The 19,811-nt window shown below is 38.4% G+C and overlaps 2 protein-coding genes across 8 annotated transcripts in view; both read right to left on the reverse strand.

The window, feature by feature from the left end:
* Positions 1 to 8,526, reverse strand: part of IL20RB (interleukin 20 receptor subunit beta) — a 39,655-nt gene extending 31,129 nt beyond the window's left edge. For 3 of the 4 annotated variants that reach the window (XM_032869626.1, XM_032869624.1, XM_032869623.1), the window contains exon 1: positions 7,970 to 8,526. In XM_032869626.1, the coding sequence (XP_032725517.1) occupies positions 7,970 to 8,009 (40 nt within the window). In that variant the 5' untranslated portion in view covers positions 8,010 to 8,526. Of the gene's footprint in view, positions 1 to 3,861; positions 3,934 to 7,969 lie in introns of those variants that run through there. The other variant, XM_032869625.1, reaches the window with a different exon arrangement.
* Positions 8,527 to 18,595: 10,069 nt separating this feature from the next.
* NCK1 (NCK adaptor protein 1) overlaps positions 18,596 to 19,811 on the reverse strand; it is a 96,163-nt gene continuing 94,947 nt past the window's right edge. For all 4 annotated transcript variants that reach the window (XM_032869629.1, XM_032869630.1, XM_032869631.1 and 1 more), the window contains one exon: positions 18,596 to 19,535. In XM_032869629.1, the coding sequence (XP_032725520.1) occupies positions 19,341 to 19,535 (195 nt within the window). In that variant the 3' untranslated portion in view covers positions 18,596 to 19,340. The remainder of the gene's footprint in view (positions 19,536 to 19,811) is intronic.

A 19,811-nucleotide genomic window follows, 5' to 3' on the forward strand; every position in this document is an offset into this window, starting at 1 on the left:
ATGAAAAACCCACAGCAAATATCATTCTCAATGGGGGAAAAGCTAGAGCTTTTCCCCTAAGGTCGAACATAGCAGGAATGTCCACTATCACCACTGCTATTCAATATTGTACTAGAAGTCTTAACCTCAGCAATCAAACAAAACAACAAAAAAATAGAAGGCATCTGAACTGGCAAAGAAGAAGTCAAACTCTTACTCTTTGCAGATGGCATGTGGAAAACCCAAAATACTCCACTCCAAAACTACTAGAACTCATACAGTAATTCAGTAAAGTGTCAGGATATAAAATCAATGCACAGAAATCTGTTGTGTTTTTATAAACCAACAACAAGACAGAAGAAAGAGAAATTAAGGAGTTGATCCCATTTACAATTGCACCCAAAACTATAAGATACATACGAATAAACTTAACTAAAGAGGCAAAGGATCTGTACTCAGAAAACTATAAAGTACTCATGAAAGAAATTGAAGAAGACACAAAGAAATGGAAAAATGTTCCATGCTCATGGACTGGAAGACAAATATTGTTAAGAGGTCTATGCTACCTAGAGCAATCTACATATTTAATGCAATCCCTATCAAAATACCTTCGACTTTTTTCACAGAAATGGAACAAATTATCCTAAAATTTGTATGAAACCAGAAAAGACCCTGAATAGAAGAGGAATATTGAAAAAGAAAGCCAAAGTTGGCAGCATCACAATTCCAGACTTCAAGCTTGATTAAAAGCTGTCATCATCAAGACAGTATGGTACCGGCACAAAAACAGACACATAGATCAATGGGACAGAATAGAGAGCCCAGAAATAGGCCCTCAACAATATGGTCAACTAATCTTTGACAAAGCAGGAAAGAATGTCCAATGGAATAAAGACAGTCTCTTCAACAAATGGTGTTGGGAAAATTGGACAGCAACATGCAGAAGAATGAAACTGGACCATTTCCTTATATCACACACAAAAATAGACTCAAAATGGTTGAAAAACTTCAATGTGAGAACAGGAATCCATCAAAATCCTTGAGGAGAACACAGGCACCAACCTCTTGACCTCAGCTGCAGCAACATTTTCCTAGGAGCATCGCCAAAGGCAAGGGAAGCAAGGGCAAAAATGAACTACTGGGACTTCATCAATATAAAAGCTTTTGCACAGCAAAGGAAACAGTCAACAAAACCAAAATACAACCAACAGAATGGAGAAGATATTTGCAAATGACATATCAGACAATGGGCTAGTACCCTAAATTTATAAAGAACTTACCAAACTCAACACCCAAGGAACAAAAAATCCAATCAAGAAATGGGCAGAAGACATGAACAGACATTTCTGCAAAGAAGACATCCAAATGACCAACAGACACATGAAAAAGTACTCAACATCACTCAGCATCAGGGAAATACAAATCAAAACCACAATGAGATAGCCCCTCATTCCAGTCAGAGTGGCTAAAATTAACAAGTCAGGAAACAACAGATGTTGGCAAGGATGTAGAGAATGGGGAACACTCCTATACTGTTGGTGGGAATGCAAGCTGGTATAGCCAATCACTCCGGAAAACAGTATGGAGTTTCCTCAGAAAGTTGAAAGTAGAGCTACCCTATAAATTTGTATTTACCCCAAAGATACAAATGTAGTGATGTCATGGGGCACGTGCACCACAATGTTTATAATAGCAATGTCCAAAATAGCCAAACTATGGAAAGAGCCCAGATGTCCATCAACAGATGAATGGGTAAAGAAGATGTGGTAGGGATGCTTGGGTGGCTCAGTCAGTTAAGCATCTGCCTTCAGCTCAGGTCATGATCCCGGGGTCCTGGAATTGAGTCCCGCATTGGGCTCCATGATCAGTGGGGAGTCTGTTCTGCCTTTGCCTGGAGCTCCCCCTGCTTGAGCTCTCTCTGTCCTATAGGTAAATAAAATCTTTTAAAAAATGTGGTAAGTACATGTGTGTGTGTGCATACACATACACACAATGGAATATTACACAGCCATCAAAAAATGAAATCTTGTCATTTGCAATGACATGGATGGAACTAGAGGGTATTATACTAAGAGAAATAAGTCAATCAGAGAAAGACAATTATCACATGATCTCACTGATACGTGGGATTTGAGAAACAAGGCAGAGGATCATAGGAGAAGAGAGCAAAAAGTGAAACAAGATGAAACCAGAGAGAGAGAGAGACAAACCATAGGAGACTCTTAATCATAGGAAACAAACAGGGTTGCTGGAGGGAGGTGGGTGGGGGGATGGGGTAACTTGGTGACGGACATTGGGGAAGGCACATGATATAAGATTGATGAATCACAGGTCTGTACCCCTGAAACAAATAATACATTATATGTTAATTTTAAAAGAGTATTTGTCAGTTGTTTTGTAGAATATTCCTCAATTTGAGTTTATCTGATGTTTTCCCATAATTTGACTGAGGTAATACATTTTTGGCATGTATTCACAGGGAGTTCATGATTTAAGTGTCTTATGGATGATGTTAACCTTGGTCACTTGGTTAAGGTGGTATCTCTACTATAAAAGTTATCATTTATCCCTTTATAATTAATAAATAACTTAGAGGACATACTTTGACACTATGTGACTATTCTCCTTCTCAAACTTTTACCCATTAGTTTTAGTACTTACTAGTGGCTATTATTTGTAACAATTATTGCTCTGATGTTCTAATTCACCATGATTTATTAATTGGAATTTTGTAAGGAAGAGCTGTTCCTTCTCTACTATTCATTCATTCATTCATTCATTTAACTACTTACATTAGTATGGGGTCATGAATATTTATTTTATTCTATTGTTACTTTGTTACTCAAATTATTCCAGCTTTGGCCATTGGGAGCTCTTTCAAATTGGTTCTTTTTTTTTTTTTTAAGATTTTATTTATTTATTGGACAGAGAGAACACACAAGAAGGGGGGGTGGCAGAGGGAGAGGGAGAAGCAGACTCCCCACTGAGCAGGGAGCCTGATGTCAGGCTCGACCCTGGACTCTAGGATCATGACCTGAACTGAAGGCAGATGCTTAACTGACTGAGCCACCCAGGTGCCCCTTCCGATTGGTTCTTGTGTACTTTTTACTTATTCCCACTCCTCACTCTCTTTTTTCATTTTATATATTTTTTAAAGATTTTATTTATTTATTTAACAGAGAGAGAGAGAGAGAGAGATCACAAGTAGGCAGAAAGGCAGGCAGAGAGAGAGGGAGGCAGGCTCCCCACTGAGCAGAGAGCCCAATGAGGGGCTCAATCCCAGGACCGTGAGATCATGACCTGAGCCAAAGGCAGAGGCTTTAACCCACTGAGCCACCCAGGTGCCCCTTTCATGTTATTTTTATTAATAGAATTTTTATTTATTGAATAATCTTAGATTTACAGAAAAAACTGCAGACAGTACACACACAGTTTCTACATATCCTTCACCCAGCTTTCCCTAATACTAACATCTTACATAACCATGATGTATTTGTCAAAACTAAGAAACTAACAACATTGGTACATTACCATTAACCAAACTCTACACTTGCTTGAATTTTATTAGGTTTTCCACTAATGTTCTTTTTTCCAATCCAGGATACTCATTTCATTTAGGACTCCATCCTTTTTTGAGTACTTTCTTACTCACTACAAATGCTCCAGACTTGTCTTTCATTTTCTCTGCCCAGTCCTGGAATAAACCACTTCTCTGAGGAGCCCCAGATAGGGAGTTTTGAAAAATTCCAATGCCCAGAAAGCACCCTAGATTAATTAAGTCAGAATCTCTGGCTCTTGAAACCCAGGCATTTATAGTTTTAAAAGCTCCCCCGGTGATTGCAATGTGCATTTGAGACTGAGTACCACTAATGCAGACCTTACCTCTCATTGCCAAAGAATAGTTGAAACTATAATGGTCAATTCCCTAATGCCAAAGACTTAAATGTATTTCCCAGCAGGCTCTTCTGTTCCCTGAATTCAAGGGACTCCAATTTATTCTTCTATAATCAGCACCTAGCCCAGAACCTAGCACATAGAAGGTAAGAGAAATGTCATTTAATGAAAATTAAGTAAGTGAATTAGGTGTTGGCTCCCTTAGTGAAATTAGCCTCAGCCTTACTTCCTTTTTCCTAATCTCCTATCTTATATTAGATGTTTTTGCTACTAAGTAAGACTGCTGACCACAAAGCCCTTGGGCAAATTTTCCAGACAGAAATCCTTGTATCTCCTCCTTAGAATGATGCCAATGCTGGCTTCCTCCCACTGAGTCTACTGCCAACTCCCTTCACTTAGGTTCCTTTCTGCCACTTCTACCCTCCAACAGCCCTTATAGCAAATGCTCAGAAAAGGTAGCAGCATCTTTATTCCCCGTACTTTGTCTGTCCTCCCTTTTCCTAACCTGCTTCAGTGTCTCAGCTTCTTTTCGAGAGAGATACAGAGGGCACAGGGTCTGGAACTAGCCAAACCAGAGTCAAATCCCAATTCTCCTACTTACTATATGTAAATACTTGGGCAAATTACTGAACCTCTCTGAGTCTGTTTCATGGTATGTAAAGTGGTTGTAATACCACCTACTTTGCAGGACTTTGAGAAGTCAAGAGAACATTTTTGCTAAACTAGAGCACTGTGTGAGCTCAGAAACAGCCACTGTGATTGTTGTTGCTGCTATTGCTATTGATGTTGTTGGTAGTAGTAGTAGTGGCAGTAGTAGTAGTAGGAGTGGTGGTGATGGTGGTGGCAGTAGTAGTAGTAGTGATCAGTTTCCTGAATCACACACTATTATTTGGAAGGGACAGCGCAAGGCAAATGAATTCTATAAAGGTGAGCAAGAATTTCTACCCACCTGTCCAGGGATCTAGAGTAACAGAAGTTCATTTAGAATTTGCAGAATTCTTTGCAATCACCTACACCATCCAGAGGAAATGGTCAAAATTGTATAAATGCAACCTCAACCAAAGCAATTATTTGCTGAGAACACCATCTGTTTACGTAACCCAAAGATAATAATAATTAACATGGGGGTGGCACACATTGACATCTTTGGAGTGCTTTCGTTTGCATCATCTCATTTAATTAAAACACCTCCCAGTCTCAAGGTGGCTATTTTTTTTTTAACCATTTCACTGATGAGGAAAATGAAGTTGTATGATATAGTCACTGAGCTAGCAAGTGATGGAGTCAAAACTCACACAAGTCTCTCTGATTGGGACATCCTTGTGGTTTCCATTACTGGGTTTTTTTGTGTTTTTTTTGGTTTTTGGTTTTTGTTTTTCTGTATAGGTTTATAGGTGGCAGAAGACCACACTCATTTCCAGCTCTGTTTGAAACAGGAGTTTTCAGGAAAGGCTTAAAAGACTGGACTGCCTCACTGAAGAAAATGCCAAATTTAAAAAAACGGGTGAAGGGAGTCAAAAGGTACAAATTTCCAGTTTTAAGTGAAATAGGTAAGTCCTGGGGATGTCATGTACAGCATGGTAACTATAGTTATTAATACTGCTTGCATATTTTAAGGTATTTAAATAGTACTGTATTGCATCACAAGAAAAAAAAATGTGTAACTGTCACCAACTAGACTCCAAGACCTGACATTTACTGCCCACCTGTTTGTACTCACTAACTTTTGTCCTATATTTTTCCTTAAGCTCTTCTTTCTGGCTTACTTACCTCTTAACTCAGGCCAATGAAACCCAAACCTACCCCCAGGGGATGGCTATGGCCGTGACACCACCTCCTACTGTCCCAGATGACCCAGACTGCTTGAGCTAAACCCCAGGGTAAGGCCTACGCAGATGGACCATGGAGTGACCTGTGGAATGACCAGCAATTACCTTTACCTCATTGTAAAGGAGAAGCACAAGTCTCATTTACATAATGTACAATGTGTGCCTAGGCATGTTTCCTTACGGCACATGTGCAAAGTTATGTCCCCCTCTACATACCATGACAGGGTTTTCCTATCTAAAATATTCATTCTAACTCTAAACAAAAGGAACCCATCCACCCTGGGAGAGTTACCGCTTTGGAAGCCATTTGCCATGATCTCCTTATTTGTTGCAAATAGAAGTTTTCCTTGTGCAACAAATTAACTTGCAGTTTCTGACTCATCAAGGAGCCAACTCACATTGGTTTGGTTAGATAACTGTGTATGATGATGGATGTTAACCAGATTTATTATGGTCATCATTCTGCAATAAATACAAATACCAAATCATTATGGTGTATATATGGAAGTAATACAATGTTAAATGTCAACTATACCTCAATGAAGGAAAAAGAATTTGGAAAAAATTGCTGAGCCTTCCCTTTCTCATTTGGCCTCCTCATCTTCTCCCTCTGGCTTAGTGGGGGCTTGTTTTTCTGGCAACTTGTTTCACCAACTAATCAGTTAGCTAACTAACCAAATAACCAACATGATTAGCCTATGCTAGGAGCTGTGAGGACACCAGAAAAGATGTCCAGGCCCTTTCCTCAGGCCAGCATAGGAAACAGAAGTAACCCACTTAAGCAGAGTATGCGCAGTCAACGGTCAAAGAAAAGAGAAGTCTGGGAAGAGTCTAAAGGTAGAGGGAATGACAAGGGGAGTATGGGCTTGAGTTGAGGAAAGGAACAGAGTCCTTCTGGTAGGAAATAACGATCATAAAAGCTAGGAGGAGGAAATGAGGGTATTATAGGTGAAGACAGCAGCTACCTGTGGTTCATACCGTTGTCAAAGAAAAATGGGGAATAGAGTTGAGGCCTGAATATGCAGAATCATGAAACAAACAGTGGATCTGAATGCCCTGAGCATTCATGCACTGAGCAATCTCATGCACTGAGCAATTGGGAGTTGTGAAGGTTTTTTAGCTAGGAAGAGACACTGTAAGTTCGATGTTAAAAAGCCAATTCTAAACATCTGCGAATCGCTTTAGAATAATTTGTTGCCTGATTTAAACTAAAACAATTTGTTCTCAGAGGAAGGAAGGAAGGAAACGGGGAGAGAAGGAAAGGAAGGGAGGGAGGGAGGGAGGGAGGGAAGGAAGGAAGGAAGGAAGGGAGGGAGGGAGGGAGGGAGAAAGAAAAGACAGAAAGAACTCAAGTCTCCCACCAACACTGCAAAGCGCCCAGTACCTCAGAGCATTAAAATTTTAAGTTTCCCTTAAATGTGTTTTGGCATGAAGAAACATCAAAGACTAAGGAGCTTCAATTTTGGAACAACAAAGCATGTAGGTACAAGTAGCCACGAGTGGAGCAAAGAAAATTATGTAATCTTACTGGTAGAGAAAGTGCCCCAAACCAACTTTTTAAAAATGCTATGGAGTACCTAACTGCTACTTTTTCTGCATAACCAGGAGAAATCCAATTTTTATAGGTCTTATACCCAATATTAAGGTTGCAAATTAAGCCTTTTTATTCATGTATATATTGTTAGAATCTTTATTTTACTTTACCCTGTCTTTACAGTTAACATCCCAAGGCATACACAGAAAGACCCAGATAACCATGTATTGCCTTTTAAAACCAGATGAGACAAAATTTTTTTTGAAGGTTTTATTTATTTGTCAGAGAGACAGAGAGCACAAGCAGCGGAGCAGCAGGCAGAGGGAGAAGCAAGAGAAGCAGGCTCCCCACTGAGCAAAGAGCCTGATGCAGAACTCGATCCCCATACCCTGGGATCATGACCAGAGCCGAAGGCAGGCGCTTAACCAACAGAGCAACCCAGGTGTCCCAGATGAGATAAATAATAAAATGCATGGAGCTCTGCTAATCTATCTGCTTTGATACTTTATCTTTCCAAATTGTTCTGTGATTATTAGGAAAGAGATTTCCAAACAGAATGCAGGCTTTTGCTTTGTGAATGGGGATGAAGGTTTAAGATGTGAGAAACCTTTTTAAAAACAGACACAATATGTTCTATACATATATTGCAACTCCAAACTCTGCTAAAGTATTTTCACCTTCTTAACCTATATTTGAATCCCAAGCTACTGGCTATATTCTAATTCATACTTACCTACGAGTAAACAAGGAATCAAGGCGTACAAAAACCACATGATAAGATTTGTCAAGACTTCTTCTAAAACCACAGAGAGGGTCTGTGTTTGGCAGATTCAGCTAGACCTGGAATATTGTTTCCTTCCAGAATGAAGCATTCTGTCCATCTCAGCCATCCTTGCTTCAGAATGCAGGTGTTGGAGCTGAGGTCTGAATTGCCGTGAAGACTGAATTGTTCTAGAAAGAGGAGTCAGCCCAGACAGCTCAGAAGGGGCGGGCTGTGCAGCTCCCTCCTTTCTGTCCAAACCCAGATATTGCATCAGAGGGAGTGGCCTAGAAGAGTTCCAGAGAAAAGGTAACTCTGAGGAGCTTGAGAATCTGCCTAGGAGAGATACCTAAGGCTCTGTTCTGGAGGACCCTGGCTGTCCCTAAAGGCCTCACTCGTGGTGAGCAAGCAAGATTACTTTACCCTCTCCTCAAATAGCTATTGTCTTCCAAGTCTCCATCTTGTGAGTTCATTCAAGCTGGGTACTTACTAGCTCCTTTTGCTACATATTCCAGAAAAGGTAAAGTTGTTAAAAAAATTTTTTTCAAATATCTTTTAAGAAGTCAGAAGGTAAAGAATATAGCTTTATATTTGCTTACATTTGCAAAAAGAAAACCTGGAAGGAGATACAGAAACTAATGAGATTGGTTAGCTTGGAGCAGAGAAAGTGGGTATCAGCAAGACGGAGGAGAAAAATGGGAACAAGACTCCTTGCAGGACATCTTTGTTTGGGGACTTTTTTTTGAAGGGTTTTTTTTTTTGTTTTTGTTTATTTTGTTTTTGTTTTTGTTTTTTTGGTAAATATACATAATATAAAGCTTACCTTCTTAACAATTTAAAAATTATTTTATTTAAATTCAGTTTAATTAACATATACTGTATTAGTTTCAGGGTAGAATTTAGTGATTCATTAGTTGAATATAATACCATGTGCTCATTACTTCAAGTGCCCTCCTTAATACCCATCACCCAGTTACCCCATCCCCCCTTCCATCCCCCCTCCAGCAACCCTCAGTTTGTTTCCTGGAATTAAGAGTCTCTTATGGTTTGCCTCCCTCTCTGTTGTCATTGTATTTTATTTTTCCTTCCCTTCCCATATGTTCATATGTTTTGTTTCTTAAATTCCGCCCAGGAGTGAAATCATATGCTATTTGTCTTTCTGAGTTCCTTCAGCCATTTTTAAGTGTACAGTTCAGTGGTATTAATATATTCAAATTGTTATGCAACCATCACTACCATCCATCCCCATAAATCTTTTCATCTTATAAAACTGAAACTCTATACCAGTTAAACAGTAACTCCCCATTTCTCCCTCCCCTTAGCCCCTGAAAACCACCATTGTACTCTCTGCCTTTATGATTCTGACTACACTATCTCATATAAATGGAATCATGCAATTACTTGCCATGACTTATTTCACTTAGCATAATGTCCTCAAGATTCAGCCATATTGTAGTATATTATAGAGTTTCCTTCCTTTCTAAAGCTAAATAATATTCCATTGTATGTACATAACACATTTTTGCTTATCCTTCATTCATCCATCAATGGACATTTGAGTTGCTTCCATTTCTTAGCTATTGTGCATAATACTGCTATTAACATGGGTATACAAACATCTCTTCAAGACCCTGTTTTCAATTCTTTTGGGTGCTGTATATCTTTTTGTACTGTTTGATGTAAGCATTAGTGGGATGCATTAGTGGGCCAATATGGGTTTTAGAGTGCCACAGATTTTGGTTCCACTTTCAGAACTTATTTGCATTATAACCTTTGGGAAAGTTAATCACCTATTTTTTATTCATTCAACAAATATTCACCAAGGGCCTACTGTACCCTAGAATCTGGGAATTCAATAGTCCCTGCCCTAATCTAAGAACTTTTCATCTAGTGGAGAAGACAGATATGGAAATAGTCATAAATCAATACTGAAAATAAAGTGACAAATATCCACAAAGGAATACAGGAGAGCAAGACTGGGTGACAAGGAATGAGGCTCATGGATCCAGGATTCCAGACAGCTCTGAATGCTTTGTTGAGGAGGTTAGAGTTAATCCTGAAAGCAATGAAAGGGTTAAAAGCTCAAATCTCATCATGTTATTCCCTGCATTGGAGCTTTAAAAAGTTTATGACTGGAGTGGAGAAAACAGTAGAAGGGACAAAACTGGAGGCAGGAGAGCAACGAAAAAACTATGTTGGTCAGCAAGGTGAGAGACAGTGTTGGCTTCCACTAGGCTTTCCCAGGTCTGTAGAGAGAAGTGACTAAATTCAAAAGATTAAAGAGGCAGAATTGATAGCTCTTAGATACAGAATGGATTAGCAGGGTGGAGGAAGAAAACAAGACTTTCAGGTCTAGGTTTGAGTAACTGGGTGGATGGCAGCTCCTCAATCAAAATAATGGAAAGGAGGAGGAAGAGGTGAGGTCTGACTAGGCAGGGTTGGGGGTGGTACAGAAGGTTCCATGTGTTCACCTTCATACACTTCAATTTGACGTGCTTTTATGGGCAGCAGCAGTCTCTAGTATGTTAATGATCTTTGTCCCAAATCTGTGGGTGTCAAGGGCATGGCACCATTTCCCCTACCCTCAGCATTCCAGTGGTAGCAGAGATCAGGAAGTGGGTGAGAGCATGCAAGGAGATTGTGTAGATAAAGGAGACATGTGGACATGCTCCTGGAGAAGACCTACCTATAAGGACCAGCACAAGAAAGAAGAAATGGAGATACAGGGAGAAAAATAGACCAGAGAGGTAGCCCTGGAGCAAACTGTGGTCCTGGAAATGATGAAGGATGGGGGAAATCATCAAGGAGGAGTGCAGAAGAGTCACTGAGTTGATCACTGAAAAATGTCCCCTGAATTTAGCACCTGGAAGGCCATCTGTTAAATCTGAGTAACAGGGATTTCAGTGGAAAGCCTGGCTCATCAGATTGATAGTTGTAGGTTGAGGAGTGGATAGGAAAAGTAGTACTCCTTTGATATGAATGGGAAGAAATCAACTCCATTTTTTTAAGCAACTCCTTATTTAAGCAAAAATAAGCAACTCCTTATTTTTTCATTTACAAAATAGGTAATGCCTTACATAATAGTTGTGGGATTAAAGGATACTGACAAAGCACAATTAGCCCAGTTCCAGGAATACAGTTTTCACAAATGCTGTATTAACCATTTGCTATATTCATAATGTTAACAATAAATACAGAAGCCCCTGGTTTGCTCAGTCAGTGGAGCGTGCAACTCTTGATCTCAGGGTTATAGGTTTGAGTTCCATGTGAGGTGTAGAGATCACTTAAAAACAAAATCTTTTAAAAAACGAACAAACCAATAAATACATTTGGGATTATTCACTTTGGCTGGTCCTTTGCAGGCTCCCCATCTTATGGTCTGGCCCCTGGACCAGCAAAGAAAGGCTTCCAGTTGAAGATCTCTATTAGAGGGTAGTTTAAAGAAGGCTCTGGAAACAATGGTCTGGGTTGGCATCTGGGCTCTGCCACTTACTAGCTGTATTTTTTAGACAAGTCATTTAAATAGTCTGTTTTAATGTCTTTACCTGTAAATTGGAGACCATCCTAATTCATAGGGCTGTTGTAAGGACTCAATGGGATGGTATACTTACAGTGGGATCTGGCAAAGTAAGTGCTAATATTAATTGTGTATTTTTTACTACATCATGTTCAAGAACACTTAGTGCATGTTTTCCATGATCCCAGTACTGAGTCAGTGGCCACACCTGTGCCCTAACCTCTGGTCACCAGCTGCTTGTACATAGTCTCTCACTGCTCTCCTAGCTTCTGATCCTGGCCTCCTCTGCCTTTGGGTCTGGACACATGCCAACTTGGGAGTGCTTCATACATACTAGCTTTGACACTTGTTTTCCCAGTCCTGGCTTCCTAATTCCTCCATCCTAAGTCCATTTCTGCCCACAGTTTCCACGTGTTAAAAGCTAACAGTCAAAGCCAATGCATACTGGGTATCTACTACATGCCAGGAATTGTCCCTAAAGGCTTTCCATAATTATAAAGATTTCCATATATTATATAACAGACTTACAAGGTTAAGAACTGATTTCCAACTTTTCAGATGAGGACATAGGGATCAGAGAAATTTATTGACTATACATCACAGAGCTAGTCAGGGATGGAAACAGGAATTTCAACCGAGGTTTGCCTAACTCCAAGTCTTTTTCACTCACCTAACTGTACCACAATGTGTCTGAGGAGCACAGTGGGGTGAGTGATCCTGGAGATTAGCAAAGGTTTTAGGAAATAGACAAATCTCAATATGGAATCCTAAGGATCTACCAATTAGATTTGGGTAGGAGAGATGCATTCAGTTGAGCATTCCAACTGGGCCAGTAGCATGAGCCAAGCTCAAGGACTGAAAAGTTGAAGGGAATACACACTGAGGATGGAAAGGAAAAGGTATGTAAACAGAGAATGACAGAACAACTCATTTACTTATGTTGTGAGGGAAGCAGGAGAGCTGTTCAACAGAACTTGGGTTAAGGTAGTTAGCTCTACTTGGGCATGGGTTCCTGGCAAGATGCCCAGCTGCCATGTTGACAAGGCAGTACTACTGAGCTTTCACAAGCCACCCCAAGGACAGTCTTTGTCTTGGACTCAGCACACCTCAAGGACACTGAGGGATAATTCCACCTGCCTGCCACAGCTTTTGAACAGTCCCTGTCAGGACTGGTTCATGACTCAAGGAACTCAGACCATCACCCCTGCTTGGGCCTGCCATTGAGAGAGAACTTCTGGACAGCTGTGCCTCACCTTCCAGCTCCTACCTTTGCCTTGACATCCCCCCTCTGATCTATGCCTTCTGACTTTGAGGTACTTCTATATCTTCTTGTTAGCTGGTTGGGGTCTCTTTAAGGCAACACACCCAAACCAAACTATTCTCTAACATGTTTCCTGCACTTTTCCAGTTAATTTCTACTGCTCTCCAGAGTTGAAGGATCATTTATATCTGAAGACGAACTGCTGAAGTATGGACCTATTTCCTACTATAAGCAAGTACAGTCTAGAAATAGGAATTTTTTTTTCCTATTATATTATTTGCCACTTAAGTATTTGATATTTAATTATGGAAGAAAAAGCAAGGAGAGAAAAGGTTTTTAGGGAAAGGTAAAGAGCCAGTGGGGAGGGATAAGGAAATTGATGATCGAAGAAGAGATCCCTAAGCTCTCTGAGTTCTGTAGTGCTGGGACTAGAATTGAACCAAGGGTGGGTGGGGCAGTAGGGCGCAAAATTTGAGGCCACCACTCTTAGGGTTGTGTAAGTGCAGGATAGGTCCTGGTACCTTGGCATGGACTGCATGATCAATTACTCCATTCCAATAACCATTCTTGCTCTACTTAGCACAGAATTCCCTTTCCTTTACCCAAATTCCTAAATATCTATGTCCTGGGTTTTTAGCACATCTGACAGTTGTAATACAGTCTCAATTTTTCTTTCCTCCCTCCCTTTTTCCCCTCCTTCTTTCTTTTTGGAAAAAAAAAAAACACAGGGTATTCCCCTTGTCTTATTCTTCTAACTCCTGCTTCCACTGAGTCTGCTCCAGATGTAACTATATAACTTTCAAGCTCTAGTTTTCAGGGTTCTTGTAGCCCGTTTTCACCTCCTTTCAATATATTTTATACTTTTCCATTTCCTTCCTAGTTTATTGTCTGGCCACCAATGCAGAGCACCAGGAATTTAATTCTCCTTAACCTCAATTTTTTCCTTTAGGTGTGATCAGATGTCTGTCAAACAGTTCTTCTTCCTGATTTTTTTTTTTTCAATGTGACATCCCCCAACAACTCCTCTTAAGATAGAGAATCAAGCTTTATTCAGAACAGCCCTTTGAGTTAAAAGTTCTATACTTAAATACCATTTTATTCAATTAAAAAAAAAAAACCTGGAAACCAGAAACAATACTCTGTAATAGTGAAAATTGTAGTATAATTTTTAAATGGCTATGGCTGCTGTATTTTCACTCAACCACTAGTTTAATCCTGGTCAGTCATCACTGATTCTATTAAGTGGAGTATACAATAAGCTCAAAGGTCAATTTTTTTTTATTAGAGGCATCCTTTGATCACCCTATATTAACTAACACCCCACTTCTCAACCTCCTCAACCTCCTGCTCTGTTCTTTTAGAGCACTTCGCCGTTAGGCGTCTCATCACTAGCAATATAAATTTTATGACAGCTAGGTCTATTTTCTTCAGTAGCATATTGCTAGCTCAAAACTCTGACACCCGAGCATTCAAATATTTGAGGCGAGTTGACCTCATGGCTGGATGATGGATAAATATCTCCAAAAGCTAAACACTGACACACAATCATACATATAGATATAACAGTTCAAATACTATTCTTTTCATCTTGGCACCAAGTGATTAGCATTTGCCCTGAGGAAATCAGTTTTTCTTTTCTGTACCATCCCCCTTTAGAAAACATATCAAAACAAGTAAAATTTGGCATTACATGCTCCTAGAAACAACATGCTTATTCAGGGATTACATATTTCTTTCAGTAAGAGCCCAAGAAAATCAATTCAATAATCGTTCTAAAACAGACAACAGTTCAGTCTCATTTTGGAACCCAGCTGTCTCCGTAATTACACAAAGGCCATCTGCAACTTTTCTACATAGTCTCAGATACAAATTTTCTCAGAATCAGCCCAGAAATTTATTTAAAGCAACGAGGGATTTTACCTTAGATGTCTATTTATGTTTGTTTTCCTGTTTGAAAGTCATTACTTTTCTGAAAGGTACCACAAAACATGGAAAAAAGGAAGTTGACTACTGTTTGTCTTCTGCAGTTATAATTACAAATGAAATTTACATTATTCCAAAATACTGAGCCCAGCTTTAACCTAGCCTTAAAAAACAGCTTAAAAAGTAATTTGAGCAAAACATTTAAAAGCCAGCCAGACCAGTAGATAAATGTTTGTGCTAAGCCACTATAAGCAACAGGCCAATTCTGAAATATTTTAATTACAAGTGCTCTGGCCAACAAACATAATCTTAAAAAGACATTTTGGTTTAAAAAATTTACCTCTATGAACATGGCTGATTGAAATTCCTATTCTTTAAAACCTCACAACACTCAATTTAGGTTCTACTCATTAAAAACGTCTCGGCAAACTGTATACTTTCAGATCAAAAAACATCTCCATGGTAACTAGAAAAATACATTTCAGTTCCTTGGTCACTTTGTTTAGATCATGTAACAGCAAGAAATTAGGGTGTGGAGTATGAACAGTATGCTGGTTGACACGTGTTTAGATGACAGAGCTGAGTCATATAAACTTGCTAAACCAACAGAACCAGCTTATCGGAGGGGAGAAGCTTCCTACCTTGCTTCACAGTAGAATCAAATAATGGTTTTCCCCAGCAGTAATGTTGCATTTTTTAGAAAGTCCACTGGATGCTGTTCAGAACATAAAATGAAGATGTCATCTCTCTTTTATCAATATCCTTTAAGGAAGAAGTGATTATAATTGTGAAGCCACTTGGAAACAGTTAAAAGATCTCTGTATATGTATCTATATACACAAGAATACAAAGGGCCCCCCTTTTCTTGGAGCAAAATATTAAAGTGGAAAGGTTAAATCATTTCGTAATGCTACATTCCTAATTTGTTGATTTGGACATTGCATCTGAGCTGTTTCTGAAAAATAAGTTTCCAGATTCTAAACCAAAACCTCCACATTATAAGATAGGAATTAACTACAACTGCATTTGGAGATGTGAACTAGGGAGATAAGGGTTTGAAAGGAGACTTTTACAATTCTTTTAAACCATGTACATTAGTAACATAAGGGAACCATTTATATTAGTTAGGTTCCATCCAATAAAAAGGTGACCTTGTAGGAATTCAACTCCAGTACTCTCAGCTTATTATTCAGGGGAAATCAAACTCTAAATATTTTGTGAAATTCCCCAATTTTTAAATATGAACAATTACTTTTGTACTATGTGGGCTTTACTATAGTCCTATTTGGTTATACCCTGAATAGGGCACCTGGCCAAGACATGGGAAAGGGGCAGGGTATGGAGGTTAAGAGGTGCCTTTTCCTAATTCTCACAGAAGTATCTACACTGACAGTAGTTCCCCTGTGTCTTTGTAATCTCTGGATTAGAAGACAGAATGAGAGCTTTGAAGTTGGAGATAATTTATGTGCCATGCACCTATAAGGATGGCCTTTTCCCACCAACCCAAGTTGCTCATCTGCCAGCAATAGCAATGGCTTTCCTGTTTTCAGTGATATATATGTGACATGGTCTTTAATTGTGCTAGGCATCTGTTACTGTGATGTAAATGTAAAAAGATACAGTGTATATGTTCATACATATTCAAATGAATCCTAAGGACCTATGACCAATTGATAGATACTGCAACAACAGCCTTTCATTACTAAACTTCAGTTCTCAAATAACTTCTTCCAAGATTTTGGAGAAGTTATTTACACAAGTGGGTTGGGCAGGGTTGTGTGTGTTATCAGTGTTTAAATTGATGGTTAAGTGTCTTCTCACATATGGAAGAAAATTTCTGTAAATCCACTCTTCCCAGAGCTCTTAGTCTGTTTCTTTTAATGTGAAGACTTAGACAGTGAGAGAAAGAGAGAAAATTAGAGTGCAAGAGGGAAAGAATCCCAAGCAGAATCCCCGCTGAGCGCATAGCCCAATGCAGGGTTCAAGCGCACGACCCTGAGCTCATGACCTGAGCTGAAATCAAGAGCTAGACACTCAGCTGAGACACCCAGGTTATCCCCAGAACTCTGAAGTCTAACACAAGCACAGAGATGGCAGTGTGTCACCAAACAGAATGTACCAGGCTGGGAATAAGGAGACCTGGTTTCTAATACAAGTCCTGCTACTCACTAGCTACGTAGATGCTTTGTAAGGTTGTTCTAGCTCTTAAGAAAATTGCTTCAAGTAAAGTTTACATTTATAAAAAAGTTATTGAGGTAAGGGCTGATTTAAGACTTTTAAAAATTTGGTAAGATGTTTAAGTACAAAATTCCATAGTTGCCAGTGAGATTTTCATCCCAGTATAAGAGCACACAATAGGTATTACTTGCTCATCAACTACCTAGCATTTTGCAGCCCAGCTGTGCATGGATAGGAGAGGGACTAAAGGACTTGAGAAACTACAGGACACCTGAAAGAAGAAAAATGTGGCAACAGAAAAAGAAAAAATGAGTGATAATACCTTTTATATCTGTGCAGAATACATTTTCTCTTCTCTGATTTAACAAATGGAAGAGTTCTACAGCCTGGTTTGCCTGCCTCAACTCCTGCATGCTGTTCAAGCTTTATTTTGTTGAACAATCAGATGGCCCAACTCTTCTGCCTTGTAGAAGATAAGTAAATGCAATGCTTGTTAAAATGGTTAAGTGGGCTATCTGGGAACTCTCCAGTTATTATAAATCTAATTATGGCACAGAAATGTGTAGTCTACTTCCAATGCTACTCCATTCCTAGCTGCCTTCTCAAAATCCTTAATCCTCGGTGGGGTTTACTATATAGTTCATGCCTGTGATACAAAGATTAATTTTTTTTAAAGTAATACTGGGGGAAAAAAACAAAAAATGGAGAAAAGGCATCATCAAATGTTTAAATAAAAAGATGTTTACTACCTAATCATATTTTAACACTGAAATTTTCTTCAACTTATAGTCAAGCGATCTTACAGCAAAAAAGGGAGGCACACAACTTATTTCTATTATACTTATCTACTAATAATCATTCAATAAACAAAGGGAGATTGACAAAGATAAGCAGATATAATGAAAATGAAAAATTATACTTCAATGCCTTAATTATATTTGCTGACCCTGTTGCTTAGTGGGAGAAGCCAGGGCTGCCACCCAGTGGCAATGTAAAGACTTTAAACAATTTCAAGATTTGAAGAATAAAAAAAAATTAATAATTAAAAAAAAAACCCAAACCAAAAACTTCAGGAATTAGACTTCAATTTTTACATCAATAATTTTCATGTTTTAAATACTTATCTAGAGTATATTAAAGAACAGAAACATTCATTTGCTTAGCATTGGGTAAATTTTTAAAATACCATACTATTTCCTACTAAGTTCTATGGTTTTATTAAGTATTTTAATTAAAATATTGAAGGTTACTTTGCTTAAATTTAAATTCCAAAATTAATGATGTGGGGGGAGGGCAGCTCACAAAATACAGTTTTCTTCTGTGACCTGCAGAAGTAGATTCAATACTCCTTAACAGCCTCTTACACCCAAACTTCTGCTTGGTAAACAAAAACGTAAAAGAAACCTTTCAAAAGTAAGATTTAAAAAATAACTTCATCTAATCATTTGGCACATCGTATCTTTCCCTCAGGTATGATCAATTTTAGTGTCTCAGTCAACAAAACTCAAAGCTGACAGGAGGAAATGAAAATAGTAGAAATACTATTGCCTGATAATTACTGATGTTTAGAGATGGGAGGGAAACCAAGTATCTCATTGCCTCATATTTCCCCAACATTTGACCACAGTTTTTTCCACACTGACACAGATATACCCCAATACAAGAGCTTTGGTAAAATAACACCAGGGGAAGAAAATGATATATAACACTAGAGCATCCATTTATAGTCTGAAAAGCTAAATATCTCAGAGACTGCCTTATTCTCTTGAATAACCAGATAAGAAGCACCCCCGCAAAAATCCTAGAAATTTAGAGATTTTTGCTTCCAACAGGTGTAATTTAGAAGTGTACAAGATACATTTTCAAATGTATGTCCCATTTGTTTTGCTTTACAATGAAGACAATGAATAAATTTTTTTAAATGGCAGATATAACATAGTTGATATTTACAATGGCTTGCAACAAATACCTGAAAAAATTTCTAATTTTCCATTTATTATTGCTATTTAGTCACAGAAAAGAACACTGTCCAAGAAATTTATTTTAGCATATGCCATATACTGATATAATAATTTTATATGAAGAGAAACCATTGCAGAAGTGACTAATATGGTACCCTTACAAGGAAACAAAGAAAATAAACCAATATATTCTTCCATGTAAAGACTTTTGATCTGCATCATTTCTTCAAAATATAAAACCTTACTATTAGAAGCAAAGAGAAAAAGAGCAAAGAAAACAATAAAACAGAAGACCAAGGATAAGGAACTGCTTTGTGCAGATGTTTTGCATATGTAGTATATATGTATGGGCTGAGTTATAATAAAAATACTTATGTGTTATAGTCAATTCTCATGTAGGGTCAGAAAGTGATTTCCAATCAAACATGATTGGACTGACATTTTCTCAGTCTTCAATTACATGACGAATTACAGCTGTGTAGCAGTCACTTCTGATCAGCATTATCATGACAAATGCTTAATAAGATACAGTTTTTCTCCTTGTTCACTTGTAAAAATTGGTGCCTTTTTGTAATGTTCTACAAGTTCTTCCATGGTGCTGAATTTACGCTGCCCAATGCAGTAGACAGTCTCTTTTAGCTGGACTTTAAAATGCTTGTTCTTCCCTTGTGCTTTTAGCGATACAGAGAAATCATTTGGCTAAAAGAGAAAAAAACATGTAGGGTAAACATTTTGAAAGACATCTGTTAGCATTTTTATATTAGACTACTAATAATAAGTGCTTAATTTTACTAGGTACTGTGCTAAATTATTTACATAGATTATCTCCTTTACACCTCCAACCAACCCCTTTTTAGAGCTGAGAAAATCGAGGCCAAGAAAAGCTAAGTTGCTCAAAATCATCCATCTAGTTTCCAAGACAGCCAGGATTCAAACTCAAGCAGTCAGACTCCAAAGTCTCTTAAATAGTATGCT

Source organism: Lontra canadensis, unplaced genomic scaffold, assembly GCF_010015895.1.
Source record: "Lontra canadensis isolate GAN:19392208 unplaced genomic scaffold, GSC_riverotter_1.0 scaffold38, whole genome shotgun sequence".
Lineage (NCBI taxonomy): Eukaryota > Metazoa > Chordata > Mammalia > Carnivora > Mustelidae > Lontra > Lontra canadensis.